Source organism: Nomascus leucogenys, chromosome 22a, assembly GCF_006542625.1.
Source record: "Nomascus leucogenys isolate Asia chromosome 22a, Asia_NLE_v1, whole genome shotgun sequence".
NCBI lineage: Eukaryota > Metazoa > Chordata > Mammalia > Primates > Hylobatidae > Nomascus > Nomascus leucogenys.
In genome coordinates, this window is record NC_044402.1 from 118,897,450 (window position 1) to 118,913,942 (window position 16,493).

Sequence of the window (16,493 nt, forward strand, 5' to 3'; positions counted from 1 at the left end):
GAAGAGAAAAGAAAAGAAAAGAAAAGAAGAAAAGAAAGGAAGGAAGGAAAGAAAGAGAGAGAGAGAGAAAAGAAAGAAAGAGAAAGAGAAAGAAAGAAAGAAAGAAAGAGAAAAAGAGAGAAAGAAAGGAAGGAAGGGAAAGAATTATGAAGGTAAATATCAAGATGAATTTGTGAGTTGAGCATATTGCCTCCAAAGAGTAGGACAGGGAACTGCTTTTTTCATTACAAGCCTTTTAGTATTATAAGCATACATATTTTAAACAATTCATAAACATTATTTTAGTTCAATAGTCATTAATGTTAAAAAGTTAGCATATCGGTCGGGCACGGTGGCTCACACCTGCAATCCCAGCACTTTAGGAGGCCAAGGCAGGTGGATCACTTGAACCCAGGAGTTTGAGACCAGCCTGCCCAATATGGCCAAACCCCATCTCTACAAAATATACAGAAATTAGCCCAGCTTGGTGGTGCGTGTCTATAGTCCCAGCTATTCGGCAGGCTGAGGCGGGAGGATCACCTGAGCCCGGGAGCCGGCAGTGAGCAGAGATAGCAATGTCACTCCAGCTTGGGTGACAAGAGTGAGACACCATCTCAAATTAAAAAAAAAAAAAAAAAAAAAAAAAAAAAAAAAAGGCCGGGCGTGGTGGCTCATGCCTGTAATCCCAACACTTTGGGAGGCTGAGGCGGGAGGATCACGATGTCAGGAATTCGAGACCAGCCTGACCAACATAGTGAAACCCCGTCTCTACTAAAAATACAAAAAATTAAACGGGCGTGGTGGCAGGCACCTGTAATCCCAGCTACTTGGGAGGCTGAAGCAGGAGAATCGCTTGAACCAGGAAGGCAGAGGTTGCAGTAAGCCGAGATCATGCCATTGCACTCCAGCCTGGGCAAGAGTGCAAGACTCTGTCTCAAAAAAAAAAAATTTAAGTTAGCGTATAATTTTGGGGGATCAGCAATATCCTGAAGCTTATCCATAGCCCGTTAAGTAATGTTTCAAAGAGCTATCTGTGCCTTAATGATAGGAGCTAGTTTCTTGTTCATTTTTTTATCCCCACCCCCAAACACATAGCAGAAAATAAATTATTTCCTTGTATGTAGAAAGGACTCAGCTAAGTTTATTATATTCTCCCCGGAGGAGGGAAAACACAAAACAAGGCACAAAGGCAGAAGGTGCAGATGTAGCACAAAGATGAGTTAAAATTCCGCACGCAGGTAACAAGGAGGGTATATCTCTGCCAGAGGTACTGGAAGGTTTCAAAGGCAGAAAAAAATGTGTTCTGGACACCTGGGCGCAGAATTGGAGGCATGACAGGAACACAGGGAGGCCCATCTAAGTTGCCTATTCACCCAGGTGGTCTCTCATTCATTTCCTTAATTGTCCTTTTAAAAATATGGGGAATTTCACGCAAGGAAAGGGTCCTCTTCTCGCCCCAGCGGGCAAGGGGGGTTCCTCCGGCGCAAGTTTCGGCCCCAGCTACCCCCACGTCCCCACGTCCCACAGGTCTACTGCCTTTTGGCGCGCACACTCCTGACCACTCGCTGCTTCCGCATCCCTACTCTGATCCTCTCTCCATGCATCTCTGCCTCCTTAGACAATTGAGAATTTTATTGTCTGTTTCCTTTACCAGACTGTAAGTTCCACGAAGGCAGGGCCTCGTCTATTTCATTTAACACTACATCCCCAGGATAGAGCAAGAGCCCATGAAAATGTTTGTTGGAGAAATGAATGCGTGATGGTGTCGCTGGACAGCTATACCTGGAAAGAAAAAGAGGCACCCCCAGCAAACAAGCTGGGAGCTAAGAAGCCCGCTGGGAGACGACAAGGGCGAGCTTCTTGCGAGGTCTCTGAAATGACAAGACCGGAAGAATGGAGTTGGATCTCTGGGACAAGCGGGAGAGAGAAGCTGGACAGTCAGGCAAGCCTCGGGGAATGACAGCTCCGCGGGGGATGCACTGGTAGGCGGTAGACATGAGGGGGTCTGTGGGAAAGCAGACGGTGGGGCGGCGGCATCACACATACGCAAGCGCAGCCTCCGTTTCCTCCGGCGCGCCTGCGCTCGCGTTCACTAGGGGTTGAAGCGGAAATGGCGCCGCGGGGCCGCGCGTCCAGGCGGCGAGCGGAAGTGGGTGTGAGAGCGGAAGCGGCCGGCTAGAGCCGGGGGCTGGGCGGGGACCGGGCTCGTCGGTGAAGCGGCAGTGGCGGCGGCGGCGGCGGCTCGGCAGGCGGGTTCAGGCTTCGGGGGCCAGGTCGGTTGGGTGGGTGGGTGTCTCCACAGTCTGCATGCGTGGGCCAGCGCGTGCGTCTTATCCTTCCCTCCACCCCGGCCCCTCTCCCCTTCTCCCCTAACCTCCTACCCCACCCAGCCCTACCGGGGGCAGCAGGGCCGCTCCCTCCGTCCTTGCCTACCTTACCCACCCTCACCGGCCCTTGTTTCTCCTTCCCCTGCTCGGGGCAGCCGCCGCCATGATCCTGCTGGAGGTGAACAACCGCATCATCGAGGAGACGCTCGCGCTCAAGTTCGAGAACGCGGCCGCCGGGTGAGCGCGCGCCCGGGGCCGAGGGTGGCGGGGGAAGCAGAGTTGACCCCAGCTAATTCCCAGTGTCGTCCAGTCCCCCAGTCCTAGAGTAGAGAAATGGGGTGCCTGGCAGGGTGTAGGGGCTGCCCCAGCGGGGTAGACGTGGGAGGCGATTGGGCGCGGCCGGGCGAGGGGCACAGATGCATGGGGAGAGGCTCAGAGGAGGGATGCGGAAGCAGCGAGCGGTGGGGACTGTGCGTGCCAAAGGGCAGGAGACCTGTGGGACGTGGGGGACGCTGGGGCCGGAACTCGCGCCGGAGGAGCCCCCTGCCCGCTGGGGCGAGAAGGGGACCCCTAACCTGCGTGAAATTCCCCGGCATTGTTCTGAACCCAGAGAGAGCCTGCTTGGAATTGGGTTGGAAGGAGTTTTCAGGAATTGCCGGGACTGGAGGAGGGAAGGAGATGCAGACCCACATCGCCACCAGCATTCTCGTTCCCCACCCCCATCTCCTTTAAAAGGAGCAGAAGAGAAGACTGAAAGCCGACCCAGTCTTAGAGCCGGAAAAACGCGATCTCTGGTTTCCCTTCCCCGAACCCTTCTGTGAGAGACACTGGGCCATTTTGTTACATATTTTTAAAGCAAAGCCAATTGTCCCTCGCTCCACACCCCTTCCTTATCTCTCCTTTGAGGTTCTAATGCTCTCTCCTCACCGACTAGCCTTTATCTGGTTATCTTGTAAATTCTTATATCAAGACCCTTGGTCTGTGATTTCTTCTGTGGTAGCCCTGGCCCAGTTACACACTAAAAAGCCTCCAGAATCTATAAAGTTCTTAGATAACCTGTCTTTACGGTTGGACTTTTTAAAAGATGGGCTTAGGGCGTCTTTCCAAGGCAGCCTCTCTGCCAAACACAAGAATCAGTAGAAGACAACCTCCTCCTCCAAAGCTGCTTTGCTTTTCTAGTATAATATTTAAAACATGAACTAAGGGTTTTGGGTTCTAATTTTTGGTGGCCTGTGGCCAGTCCCTTTGCCTCATTTCCCTATCTATGAGCATGGGGCTTCACATCTGGGTTTCACAGTTAATAAGTGCAGACCGTTTCTGGTGAACTGGGAACTAGTAATAGGAAAGTGCTTGCAGATCCACAGATGGGAGAAGATTGGTAGAGGGGAATTTTTAAGTGGCCATAATGTACTTGTGGCTTGGAGGCATTAAAAAGTATTAACTGCCGTTTAAATTGAATATACAGTATGTCCTGTCTCCTTTATAAGGCCACAGATTTTATCTGTAAAACAAAGCACTACTTTCCTTGAAGTAATACGTGTGGTGAGCAGTACTGTTTCCTGCCAGGGGCTGCAGTTGGTTATATTTGAGGCTGACTTGCTTCTTTCTTGTCTTAGCCTCTCTTACCAGTTTCTTTGCATTTTAAATATTCAAATGAATCAGCCCAGAGTCTTATTTTGGGTGATTGCTGTATACTTTTTTCTGAGCAGTGTAGCACATAGGAGGAAGTTGAATTAACTTCTGCATTTTCATAACTGATCTTAATGCATTCTCAGGTCCAGACTAGCAAAGAATGAGACCTGGGCGGTTATAAGCTGATCTACAAGATAAATGGCTGTGTATTTTCAAGTAGAGGCATGTCTTTTAACATAGGAGTACATTCTCATCTATTTGTGTATTAATGACTTGTGATTCCAAAATGTGGCCCATTATTCGGAACTTCAGTTCTTTTTCTTTTAGAAAATTATTCTTAAAAAGAGAAGCTAACCATTTCGGAGGGATTAAATAGGCCATCAAGTCTGGAAGACAGAAGTTAGAACTTCCAGGACATTTTTTTCTTTTTTTTTGTTTCCGAGACAGAGTCTCTCACTGGCTGGAATGCAGTGGCGTGATCTCTGCTCACTGCAACCTCGCCCTCCCAGGCTCAAGTGATTCTCATGTCTCAGCCTCCCAAGTAGCTGGGATTACAAGCACACGCCACCACACCTGGCTAATTTTTGTATTTTTAGTAGAGATGGGGTTTCACCATGTTGGCCAGGCTGGTCTCAAACTCCTGGCCTCAAGTGACCCGCCCACCTCGGCCTCCCAAAGTGCTGAGATTACAGCACTGCTCCTGTCCTCAGGACATTTTTTACAAAGATATGCATTGTAGGGAAGCTGTATAGGGGGTGCACTGGTGTGTATACTTGTCCACATGTGCGGATGTGTGTGTATATAAATTTAGGCTTTTATTCTGGCCCATCTCCTCCTTTGAGATGTGGTTTTCAATAAGGGGGCTCAAAACATTCTGCTGAAAATTTGAAACTTTGAAAATCTTTTAAAAAAAGAGACCATGATATCGTGCCTAGTAGGCAGGGCTCTCCTGGGATTACAGATATATCACCCAGCAGAAGCCCGAATGAAGCAAATGTAAATTATCAGACATCCCAGTAAGGTAAGGTAAGGTGCATGCCTATTCCAGAACTTCCAGCAAAGTTTGCCTAGTGTGGTTATCATAAACATGTATGGGATTCTACCAGTGCTCAGCCCAGGCAGCAACAGAAAAAAAGGGGCCTCTCTGAGAGCCTATTAGCCAAGTTAGGGAGGTGCTAAAGGGTGAAAGGTGTTGGAGTGGAGATCAGAGAAAGACATTAAAGAAAGGGAGTAATTTGGAGGAGAAACCCTGGAGATTTGAAAGGCTTTGCTGGTGTGGGAACCTGCTAGGAGAGGTCAGCTCCACCCTACTTTTTGAACCTCTCAGAGTAAACCAATTGGGGAAATTACAGTTCGGAGCAGCCTTTTCCAGAGTGCATCTTCCATCTCTGTGATGTCCAATAAGATAGCCATACAAGTGGCTGGCTAAATTTAAGTAAAAATTAAGGTGAAATAAAATTGAGTTCCTCAGTCACACTAGCCACATTTCTAGTGTTCATTTGTCACATGTGGCTAGTAGCTGTGGTATTTAGCACAGACATGGAACATTTCCATTATTGCAGAGTTCTATTAGCACTGTTCCAGCTTCTGAAAATGAAAGCATGAGATGGTCTTAAAAATAGTTCTGTGGCATATACTTCAGAATATAGTTGTATTAATTTTCCTTTTGAAGTTGATTTTTTTTTTAAATGATTCCTCTCAGATCATCCTGCTGGATCTTCTCACCAGTGGCCTCCTACTAAAAGTATCAGCTTTCTTTTGGGTAAAGCAGTGTTGTCATCTAAACTGTTTAAGAATACATTTGGTCATGATAACCTTTTATTTTGGAGGCAGTTCGACACAGCCTAAGGTTCATTCCAAACAGATTGCTTTTTAATTTTTTCCTACACACTTCTGGGAAGTGGCTTATTGAAACAACCCGTAGATTGTCACAAAATAATAATTACTGGTAAATTGTCTTCCCAGCAGCCTACAAACTAAGAGAATGTGACTGACTTAAAAGCTATGCTCAATGCTGCAAATAACCTCATGCACAGGTCTTATCAACATCATTGCCTTTTCATTTGGAAATTCTTACCCAGACCCTCAAAGCAAAAGTAATCAGGCAAATTAATTCAATTATTTCGTTAGTGTACACACCAAGAACCGTTTCATACTGAGAAGCTAGGCCTGTCAACTTAGCTGGAGTCTGGAGTCCAAAATTGAGGAAATTCTGTCAGATGAAATTGCTGTTGGATTTAAGTGTGTGCCGGCTCCTTGCCACAGCCAGTGCATATTGCGGGGAGCTGTGGTTCCGTGAGGGGGAGTGAAACTCAGTAAGCAAGCAGTGCCAGTTGGGGTGGGCGAGGATGGTGGGAAGAGAAATTTGAAAAAGGAATAAATTAAATCTTGCTGATACTCTGTTCTCATTCCCAAATATATTGCATATGTCCTCAGAGAGACAGGCTGTTTGGAGCGATTTGGAATTAGGACATTGTTTAAGCATTTAGAAGAAATGGAATGTTGTGTCCGACTCAGTAAGAAGACCTGGTTGGTCTTTTTACAGGTCACTGTAGTTAATTACACACTGCCACCTATCCTGTGGCCTACTTGGGACCACTTTGGTCGTGAAACCCCAGAGTTGTGCTGGACCAAACTGATAACTCCTTAAGGCTGGGTCTGTCATTTTAATCATCTTTGTTTCCCCAGCATCCTCATTGTATATATAGTCAACTCAGTAAATTGGTTTATTGAAGAAATTAATGAAGCCAGATAGAATGACTCCTTGTCTCTTTAGGAGCTGACATTTTTGTGACATCGAGTAAATCAGCTTTTAGGTCTCTTCTCCATATTTTGACATATGGCTTAGCAGAGAATAGGACCACCTCTTACCTAATATGATCTATTTTTTTAGGCTTAAAAAGAATGATGGGAGCCTTATAGAAGATTTAAAAGAGAATGCTTAAAAACCTTTGTAGTGAGCAGAATTCAATAATTCCTCTAATTCAGGACATAAGAAAGGATAAGTAGGAGAGAGACATAAATGCCCAAATGGGGAATTGGGGCCAGGCATCCTGGCTCACGCCTGTAATCCCAGCACTTTGGGAGGCCAAGGAGGGCAGATCACTTGAGGCTAGAGTTTGAGACCAGCCTGGCCAACATGACGAAACCCCATCTCTACTAAAAATACAAAAATTAGCCGGGTGTGGTGGCGCATGCCTGTAATCCCAGCTACTCGGGAAGCTGAGGCTGGAGAATCACTTGAACCCAGGAGGCAGAGGTTGCAGTGAGCAGAGGTGGCACCACTGCACTCCAGCCTGGGTGACAGAGCAAGACCCCATCTCAAAAAAAAAGAAAAAAGAAAAAAATGGGGAATTGGATCCTAGGGTGCATTCAGGAGTAAAAACCCCAAAGTTGTTAATGAGAAAAGAAGATGAGATAATACAGTTGCCAGGAGCCCTTTCTGGATTGATTATTGACATTCTAGAAGCTTCCTTAGAGAAAAGATAGAAGAAAATTTTTTCTAAAGGATTTTAAAAATAGCTCTTAAAACCTATCTGAATGAATTGATTATGTTTTAGTGTCTTGGGTTGTCCAGTCAGTAACTCTGAGGACTTATCCAGCTGGCTTGTTCTGGGATTCCAGACATTACAGCAGTCTGACGCTTGTAGGAGTTCTGTTTCTCCTTGTACTGCTAACCAATTCCTGATTAAGGGAATTATCGCAATCCTAAAACCTCTCCCAACCACAACTTCAGAGTCTGATCTCTGACTCCACCTAGGAGAAGAACTAATTTATCGATTACCTTCTGTGAACTAGGCACTGTGCTATATGCCTTAACATGGTTTCATTTCATTTCAAAGTGTCCCTGTGTGACAGATAGTGGATCTCATTTACAATTGAGAAAACCAGGGCTCTTGAGGATTGGGGGTGGGGGTAGACATTGAGTAAGTAACTACTACATATTAAGTAAGCACTGTGCAGGCATCCTTCACTGTGATTCTTGACCTTGTTTATCGTATGGCACACACAGAACATGATCGTATTTGTATGGCACATTTGGGTAAATGGTCTAGCCTCTCAGAGATCCTGCCACCTGCTGCCTGCCCTAAGGGATATGGGGATCATTAGTTCAGCATATCTATAACTTATGAGACACTGAGAAACTTTGCTGTACAGTAGTCCCCCTTAGCTGTGGTTTTGCTTTCTGCAGTTTTAGTTACCTGCAGTGAGCAGTGAACCATGGTCTGAAAATATTAAATGGAAAATCCCAGAAATAAACAATCCATAAATTTTAAATTGTGCACCATTCCGAGTAGCATAATGAAATCTTGCGCTGTCCCGCACGAGACATGTATCATCTTTTTGTCTAGCATATCTACAGTGTATACACTACACTCTTAGTCACTTAATAGCTGTCTAGGTTATCAGATTGACTGTCACAGCATTGTAGTGCTTGTGTTCAAGTTACCCTTGTTTTACTTAATAATGGCTCCAAAGTACAGGAGTAATGATGCTGGCAATTTGGATATGCCAAAGAGAACCCATAAAGTGATTTCTTTAAGTAAAAAAAAGTGACCTTGGTGTTTCTTTGCTAGAGTTCAGTGCTATCCACAGTTTTATTTATCCACTGGGTGTCTTGGAACATATCCCCCACAGATAAGGGGAGACTGCTGTACTACTGGACATATATCATCTCAGTCTTCACACCAACCTGGGAGGTAGATGTTTTGTCCCCATTGTGTAGAAGAGGAACCTGAGGCCTGGTGACATTTGAGGAGCATTGCCTGTGGTCACATAGCCAATAAATTCTGAATTCTAAATAACTTGCTTTTTCTCACCCCCAGCATCTGAAATTTTAGCAGCTGGAGAACAGTAAATAATGTAACTATTAATTTTGGGGGCCTATTTAGTGGAACACTTTTCCTGGGCCAATCTTACTCCTGCTCCTTTGTAATTTTAAACCACAGAAGTAAAATAACAAACGCCAGGTCTTGGAATTGAGAAGCAATCTTGTGATGGTATACTTCACACTCAGCAAACTCCTCGTTAAGGCACTGAGTTCTCGGACCTCTAACTCCCGGAAGACTCCCCATGAAGTCTCCTTTGGCCTAATACTCTCCTCAGCAGCCTTTCTCTCTCTTCTAGCCATAAATAGTAAACTAAAATATTAATGAATGTGATTTGACAAATATTGCTAAGTCAGACAGCAAACCACTTAAGATCGATCGTAGCAACTTTTCCCACAAGGATCTGTGCTCAGGATACTTTATGCCTAGAGAAATTTGAAATGAGAGACTCAAAGTGTTTATGACTTGGAGCCCAAAGGTTATTTATTTATAGTTGGTTTTTCTCAGGTCTTTTGATAAAGTAGGAGAGTGAGGAACTCAGCCCTTCTTTGGCTGAATTAAAACCTAAAGGTTAAAAAAAAAACCTACTAAGTGATGTAATAATGGGCTTTTATAAACTCCCTGACTCTTCGGCACAGTCAGCCTTCCCCAGGAAAGTATGCTTCCGTGCTTCCTCCCATTGGTCATCCTCTTAATATTTCATTCAGTTGGTCCATGATTAACATTTCCATATTTTTGTTCTTTGCTCCTTTTCTAGAGGTGAGGAATGGTATTGGACCCGTTGCCTTTGTTTCCTGGCTACAGTTTCAAAATGAAGGCTCAGAAGCAATTTAAATTTTCATCTAGTTTTTTTCTTCTATTCTGAACTCACTGCTTCTCCATAAACCCACTTGATACTTCAATTCGTAGAGATACCTAGTGTGCTTTTCCTAAGTCACATATAGAGGGCTTTGAAGAAGCAAGGTGAAGCTTTGTATGATTCATATAGGTTGATTTTTCAGCAGGGCTAGCATGCTTCGTAGAAGCCAGTTTCCTTGAAAGGTATTGTCTGGCTTCTGTATCAGCTTTTTAACACTCATAAACTGTGTTATATATTCCATTATTTCCCAGCATCCCTGGAGAGCAACTTAGTCTTGGTTTCTTTCGCAGGTAATGAATGGAGCAGAGATCGTGGAAAGATATGTACTTGATTAAGAGGTCTTGAGCAAGTTAGACAAAAATAAATGTGAAAACGTGTGCATCTTGTTTGTTAGCCCCTAAAACAAAGTGGAATCATTGAGTTACAGGTAGCTAGCTGATAAGGCAATAGTCTTCATTTGCTTCCTACTTTGGACTTCAGGTCTGTTCTTGTGTTATATGCAGTAGTTCCATGAGGTAAATAGGTTCATTTTTATTCCCCCATTTTATCGATGATAGGGGAGAATGCAAAGATGTAAGGGTATTTGCCCCAAAACATGAGCGTGATGAGAAAGCTAAAGTTGTAAAGCAGGTGTCCTGACTATTCTCCTTAGTGATTTCATAGTGTTATTTTGTGTTACACTGTCTATTTTAAGTTCCAAGCTGGAATTTACAAAGCAAGACAAAACTAGGGTAGAACTAAAGAGGGTTTCATGAAGGTGAGTGGTAAGTACTTTGGTGATGTAAAGGAAGAAAGATGAGTAGGAAGGCTTACAGACCGGTTTTGAAGTGGAATAGAACTTGCCGTTTTGTTTATGGCCCGAAATCATCCTTTCACTTTAAGCATATTAAAACCATTCTACATTATACTTAGCCATTTTCTGCTAAACGTATTACTCCTAATACCACTGTCCTGTGGGGAAGGCATTGACCAAAAGATGGCATTTTGTGGTATATAGCGTGCTCTTAGGAAACTCAGAATTGAAAGCGAGCACCAACCAAGGCAGTAGATTCAACAGCAGGTGAAAAACAAAAGCTATAGCTGACCTTCCTTTTTTATCTGACCTTCCTTTTTTGTCTTCTACTTAAAGCAAGTCCAAAGGTTCAGGTCCATGAGAAAATGAATTGTGTACTCTGATTGGCAGTAACCTAAAATTTATACCGAATGGTCTGATCTTAAGTGAAGCTCAGGCGCCTTTCCAGTTCCCCTTGAAGGTAAGCAGCAATACAGTCATCTTAACTGAGGACCTTTTTTGTTGTTTACAGAAACAAACCGGAAGCAGTAGAAGTAACATTTGCAGGTAAGCATCTTTATCTCAGCCCTCTGAAGAGAAGGTACAATATGAAAAATAGGAAGTAGGCTGGGTGCAGTGGTTCATGCCTATAATCCCAGCACTTTGGGAGGCTAAGGCAGGTGGATCACCTGATGTCAGGAATTCAAGAACAGCCTGGCAAACGTGGTGAAACCCCCTTTACTAAAAATACAAAAATTAGCCAGGCATGGTGGTGGGCACCTGTAATCCCAGCTACTCGGAAGGCTGAGACAGGAGAATCACTTGAACCTGGGAGGCAGGGGTTGCTGTGAGCTGAGATCGTACCACTGCACTCCAGCCTGGGCGATAGAGTGAGACTGTCTCAAAAAAAAAAAAAGACAAGAAAAGAAAATTGTACCTAAAATAAGCTTTGACGTGGATTGGGTGCGGTAGCTCATGCGTGTAATCCGAGCACTTTGGGAGGCCAAGGCGAGCGGATCACGAAGTCAGGAGATCGAGACCATCCTGGCTAACACGATGAAACCCTGTCTGTACCAAAAAATACAAAAAATTAGCTGGGCATGGTGGCGGGCGCCTGTAGTCCCAGCTACTTGGGAGGCTGAGACAGGAGAATGCTGTGAACCCAGGAGGCGGAGCTTGCGGTGTGCAGACATCGCGCCACTGCACTCCAGCCTGGGCGACAGAGCAAGACTCCATCTCAAAAAAAAAAAAAAAAAAAAAAAAAAAGCTTTGACATTTTGGATACTGTCCCTCATCAGGCCTTTTTGAGCTCTTTATAATAGATGACCGTTTCATGTATTTAATCCACTGATGACTGACTATACAAAGTTACCTGCTGATAAATCAGAAGTTTGGATTTAATTTTGTGGTAAAACTAAGGTTTGGTTTTTTTTTTTAATTTGGAAATATTACATTATCTTCAAGTAGCTGTCAGTCTTAGTTTGCCTAGCACTAGAGTAGTAGGGAAACATGAACAGCTAGAGACGTGTTCATCAAGTCAGAGAGAGATGTTGCTGCTTTCTGTTCCCTATAAAGAATTAGGTGTTGGTACTATTTACTTGTTAGGTGAATGAAATCGAGGAATACAACCACCCTTTCTAAAGCAAAAGTCCTCGACAAGATGATCTTGGAAGACTTTTGCAGCTCTAAAGTGCTGTTACTTGGAGGCCAGGCACCATCCCTTTACCCTCCTACTAACTAGCATTGCCAGATATCCCTTCGTGATTCCCATGACAGCTCCCTAAAGTGATGGCACTCAGCACCTAATTCTAGTTTCAGGAACCTATTCCTAGTTTCAGGAATTAAACAGGCTGAGTCAGTCCTGTGTACTGCAGAAAGATAGAACCGAAAAAGAGGGGAGTCCTATAGATTAGAAGCAACTCAAAAGATAACCAAATGCAATATGTGGATATTGTTTGCATCTTAATTCAAATAAGACAACAATGCTTAAAAGTTTTTGAGACAATAGAGAACATTTAAATACTTGACTGAATATTTGTTTTGTTTTTGTTTTTTTTGAGACTGAGTCTCACTCTGTCACCCAGGCTGGAGTACAGTGGCATTGATAATCTGCTCACTGCAGCCTCCACCTCCCCGAGTTCAAGCGATTCTCCTGCCTCCGCCTCTCAAGTAGCTGGGACTACAGATCTCCACCACCACACCCGGCTGAATTTTTTTTTTTTTTTTTTTTTTGTCCAGATAGTGTCTTGCTCTGTCGCCCAGGCTGGAGTGCAATGGCATGATCTTGGCTCACTGCAACTTCCATCCCCGGGTTCAAGCAGTCCTCCTGTCTCAGCCTCCCAAGTAGCTGGGATTACAGGCGTGTGCTACCACGCCCAGCTAATTTTTTGTAATTTTTGTAGAGACAGGGTTTCACCATGTTAGCCAGACTGGTTTTGAACTCCTGACCTCAAGTGATCCACCCACCTCGGCCTCCCAAAGTGCTGGGTTAACAGGCTTGAGCCACCGTGCCCGGCCTTGACTGAATATTTGATATTAAGAAATTGTTTTTAAAAATTTAGGCATGACACTAGTATCGTGGTTATGTTTTTTAACAAATAGTCTTCTGTATCTTCCAAAGATATATTCTGAGTATTTATGGATGAAATTATGTGTTGTATCTGGGATTTGCTTCAAAATAAATCAATGGGAAGGAGGATGTCTAAATGAAACAAGAATTGCCCATGTGTTAATAATTGTTGAGGCTGGGCGAGGTGGTTGACACCTGTAATCCCAACACTTTGGGAGGCTGAGGTGGGCGGATCATGAGGTCAGGAGATCGAGACCAGCCTGGCCAACATAGTGAAACCCCGTCTGTACTAAAAATACAAAAATTAGCTGGGTGTGGTGGCACATGCCTGTAGTCCCAGCTACTCGGGAGGCTGAGGCAGGAGAATCTCTTGAACCCGGGAGGCAGAGGTTGCAGTGAGCCGAGACCACACCATTGCACTCCAGCCTGGGTGACAGAGTAAGACTCTATCTCAAAAAAAAAAAAAAAATGTTGAAGCCTCATGATGCAGATGAGAGTTCATTGTACTGTTCATTCTGCTTATATACATGTAAAATCCAATTATTTCAGCACCAAGCTGTGATTAAGGAAAGAATAGCTTTGTAATTTTAAGAAAGAGCAAAGAGACGAGTACTCAGCAATTCTATCCCAGTGTTTCTGCTGATTTGTCACATGGATTTAAAATAAATTTCATTTTACTTATATGCCTCCTTATAAGGGGTCTTCCTTGTGGCCTACAGCAAGGTAGGCGCTTGGAGAAATTATTTCCCCTTCCCAAATTGTTACGCAATCTTATTTGCTTTCCTCACAGATTTCGATGGGGTCCTCTATCATATTTCAAATCCTAATGGAGACAAAACAAAAGTGATGGTCAGTATTTCTTTGAAATTCTACAAGGAACTTCAGGCACATGGTGCTGATGAGGTAAGATCCACATCATTTTCCTTAGGACTCTTGTTTCCTCACCTTTCATTGGCAGTTTGCCATTCATGGAAGATCATGGCACTAAATCACCCCCGCATGACTACTTGCTCACCTAACTAGGGGCTCTTGACTTGATTCCTATAATGAATTGTGTTTCCTAGAAAAGGTTTTGACTCTTTGCTTGCTTGCTTTAAAACAATGGAAACAAAAACAGCTTTAATTCTCCAAAAACATAGCAAAGAATACTTTCCCTTGATCAGTACAAAAATAGCTGTTGCAAGAATTAGGTTCTCTTCTATTTTTGTAATATTATCAAGGCAGATAGATAACTTCTAGCTTGTTTAAATTGTATAGTCTCAGGTTCTCATTCTGGAGGCTTAGGCACAAATAGCTGTCTTTTGAAATTTTTAATTAAAGCTCTTTAAAGCTACCCTCTTTAAATATCTCTTCTTTATAACTGCCATAGGGGAAATAAGAAAGATGTCCAGACATTATGAAACTTTGGTGGCCATGCCTTGTTCACTGGCTTCTTTAAATAGTTAAGTGGCAGGTTTGGTTCCTGTTGAACTGTATTTGCTCTAGGGAGAGCCATTTATGGAAGAAAGAAAATGCTATTACACCAGTTTGTGCACGTTGTGGTTGGGTCTCAAAGCAGGAAATATGACTCAGTTCCTGAATCAGTTTTCAAATTTCTTAGTTTTAACAAACTAGGTTCTCCTTAATCTGTTAAATGAAGATATAACCATAGCTGTTTTCTTTCTGAAAAGTGGTAGCTTTTGAATTACTTAAAACTTATATAATAAAAGATGATTTGTAAAGGAATATGGTCAAAAGCTTGTTTAATTTTTTAGCATAAAAACTAAAATTAGTCTTAATACCAAGAGCCATCGGTTACTTCCCTTAGTTATTCAGATGCAATTGATTTTCTCATAAGTTCAAAGAAAGAAGAAATATTTAGAGGATTTGGAATCCAGGTTAGTTTACTGGAAAAAGAAAAGCTTCAGAAAGAAGACCTAGTGCTTTTATAAAGCTTATGAAGAATTGTTTTTGTAAAAGATAGTGGCTGACACTTCTTTACCAGATAAAGAGTGAAAGAAAACAAATGGCTGTTAAAGCCATGCTGCCTTTTTTTTTTTTTTTTTTTTTTTTTTTTTTGAGATGGAGTCTCACTCTGTTGCCCAGGCTGGACTGCAGTGGCGCCATCTCAGCTCACTGCAACCTCCACCTCCTGGGTTCAAGCAGTTCATCTGCCTCAGCCTCCTGAGTAGCTGGGATTACAGGCACGCACCACTACACCTGGCTAATTTTTTGTATTTTTTCATAGAGATGGTGTTTTACCACGTTGGCCAGACTGCTCTCAAACTTCTGACCTCAGGTGATCTGCCTGCCTCAACCTCCCACAGTGCTAAGATTGCAGGTGTGAGCCACCATGCCCAGCCTTTTCTTTTCTTTTCTTTTCTTTTTTTTTTTTTTTTTTTTGACAAGGTCTTGTTCTGTCACCTAGGCTGGAGTGCAGTGGCACAGTCACAGCTACTGCACCCTCAACTTCCCAGGCTCAAGCGGTCCTCTGACCTCAGCCTCCTGAGTGTCTGGGACTACAGGCACGTGCCACCACACCTGGCTTATTTTTTGTTTGTTTGTTTTTTATAGAGAGGAGGTTTCACTGTGTTGCCCAGGCTAGTCTCGAACTCCTGGGCTCAAGCAATCCTCCTTCCTGGGCCTCCCAAAGTGCTGGGATTATAGATGTGAGCCACCACGTCCAGCTGCATCCCTGCTTTGGATTAGCTATAACTACCTGAAAAGAAGTGTTAAAATATTTGAACAGACTTTTTTAAATTGTGTAACCATTCTCCCCTAGACAGTCTTCACTAGGTGCAAGCCTGCACAGTGGCACACACCTGTAGTGCCAGCTGCTTGAGGGGTTCAAGTGGGGAGGGTTGCTGGAGCCCAGGAGTTCAAGTCCAGCCTGGACAACATAGTGAGATTCCAGCTCAAAAAAAGGAAAAGATCTAAATGCAATAATAATAATCCTGGAAAGAAAGAGTTAAGCTAGATTTCTTAAATCTCCTTTCCATTCTGTGCTTTTCTTACAATGGAGCTCCAGAACACATTGCTATTCTTGTAGCTACCACAAGGGTCAAAGAACCAACCCCACCCACTCAAGTGGGTGGAGTAAGTAACATTCATAGTGTTGGAGCAGAGTGCACAGTAAATGGCTCCCTGGGTTGGTTAAACAGTGACCAACCCATGATAACCACAGGAAGGTTATTACTTTGTCACAGGCCATTTTTAAAGGCGGAATGCCTCTGCTGCTACAGTAAGAAGGTAATGGTGATGAGTGATAGGTTGCCTCCACCCATCTCCTGGTGTCATATTGGGAGAGGGGGTGCAAAATGAAAAGTGAAACATGGTTAAAAGTGCAAGTGAAGTAACAAGGAAGTGTTGGCTGGTTTTACCAAAGGGAGGGAGCAAAGCAGTTGAACATGATATAAATTTGGCTCTCAGTACCTCTTAGATCTCAGAATATTAACTTAGTAAGCTTGAAATTAAACTAAATCTTAGGGACTTAGGGATTTAAACTAAATTCCCACCACATCTGATTTCCCCTTCCTCCAAATACCAA

General features: G+C 43.6%; 1 protein-coding gene across 1 annotated transcript in view; it reads left to right on the forward strand.

Annotated features, from left to right (window-relative positions):
- Nucleotides 1–2,121: 2,121 nt before the first annotated feature.
- Nucleotides 2,122–16,493, forward strand: part of ARPC2 (actin related protein 2/3 complex subunit 2) — a 36,655-nt gene continuing 22,283 nt past the window's right edge. Inside the window, exons 1-4 of the mRNA XM_030803030.1 lie at nucleotides 2,122–2,252; nucleotides 2,462–2,543; nucleotides 10,931–10,965; nucleotides 13,758–13,870. Coding sequence (XP_030658890.1) covers nucleotides 2,470–2,543; nucleotides 10,931–10,965; nucleotides 13,758–13,870 — 222 coding nt within the window. The 5' untranslated portion in view covers nucleotides 2,122–2,252; nucleotides 2,462–2,469. The remainder of the gene's footprint in view (nucleotides 2,253–2,461; nucleotides 2,544–10,930; nucleotides 10,966–13,757; nucleotides 13,871–16,493) is intronic.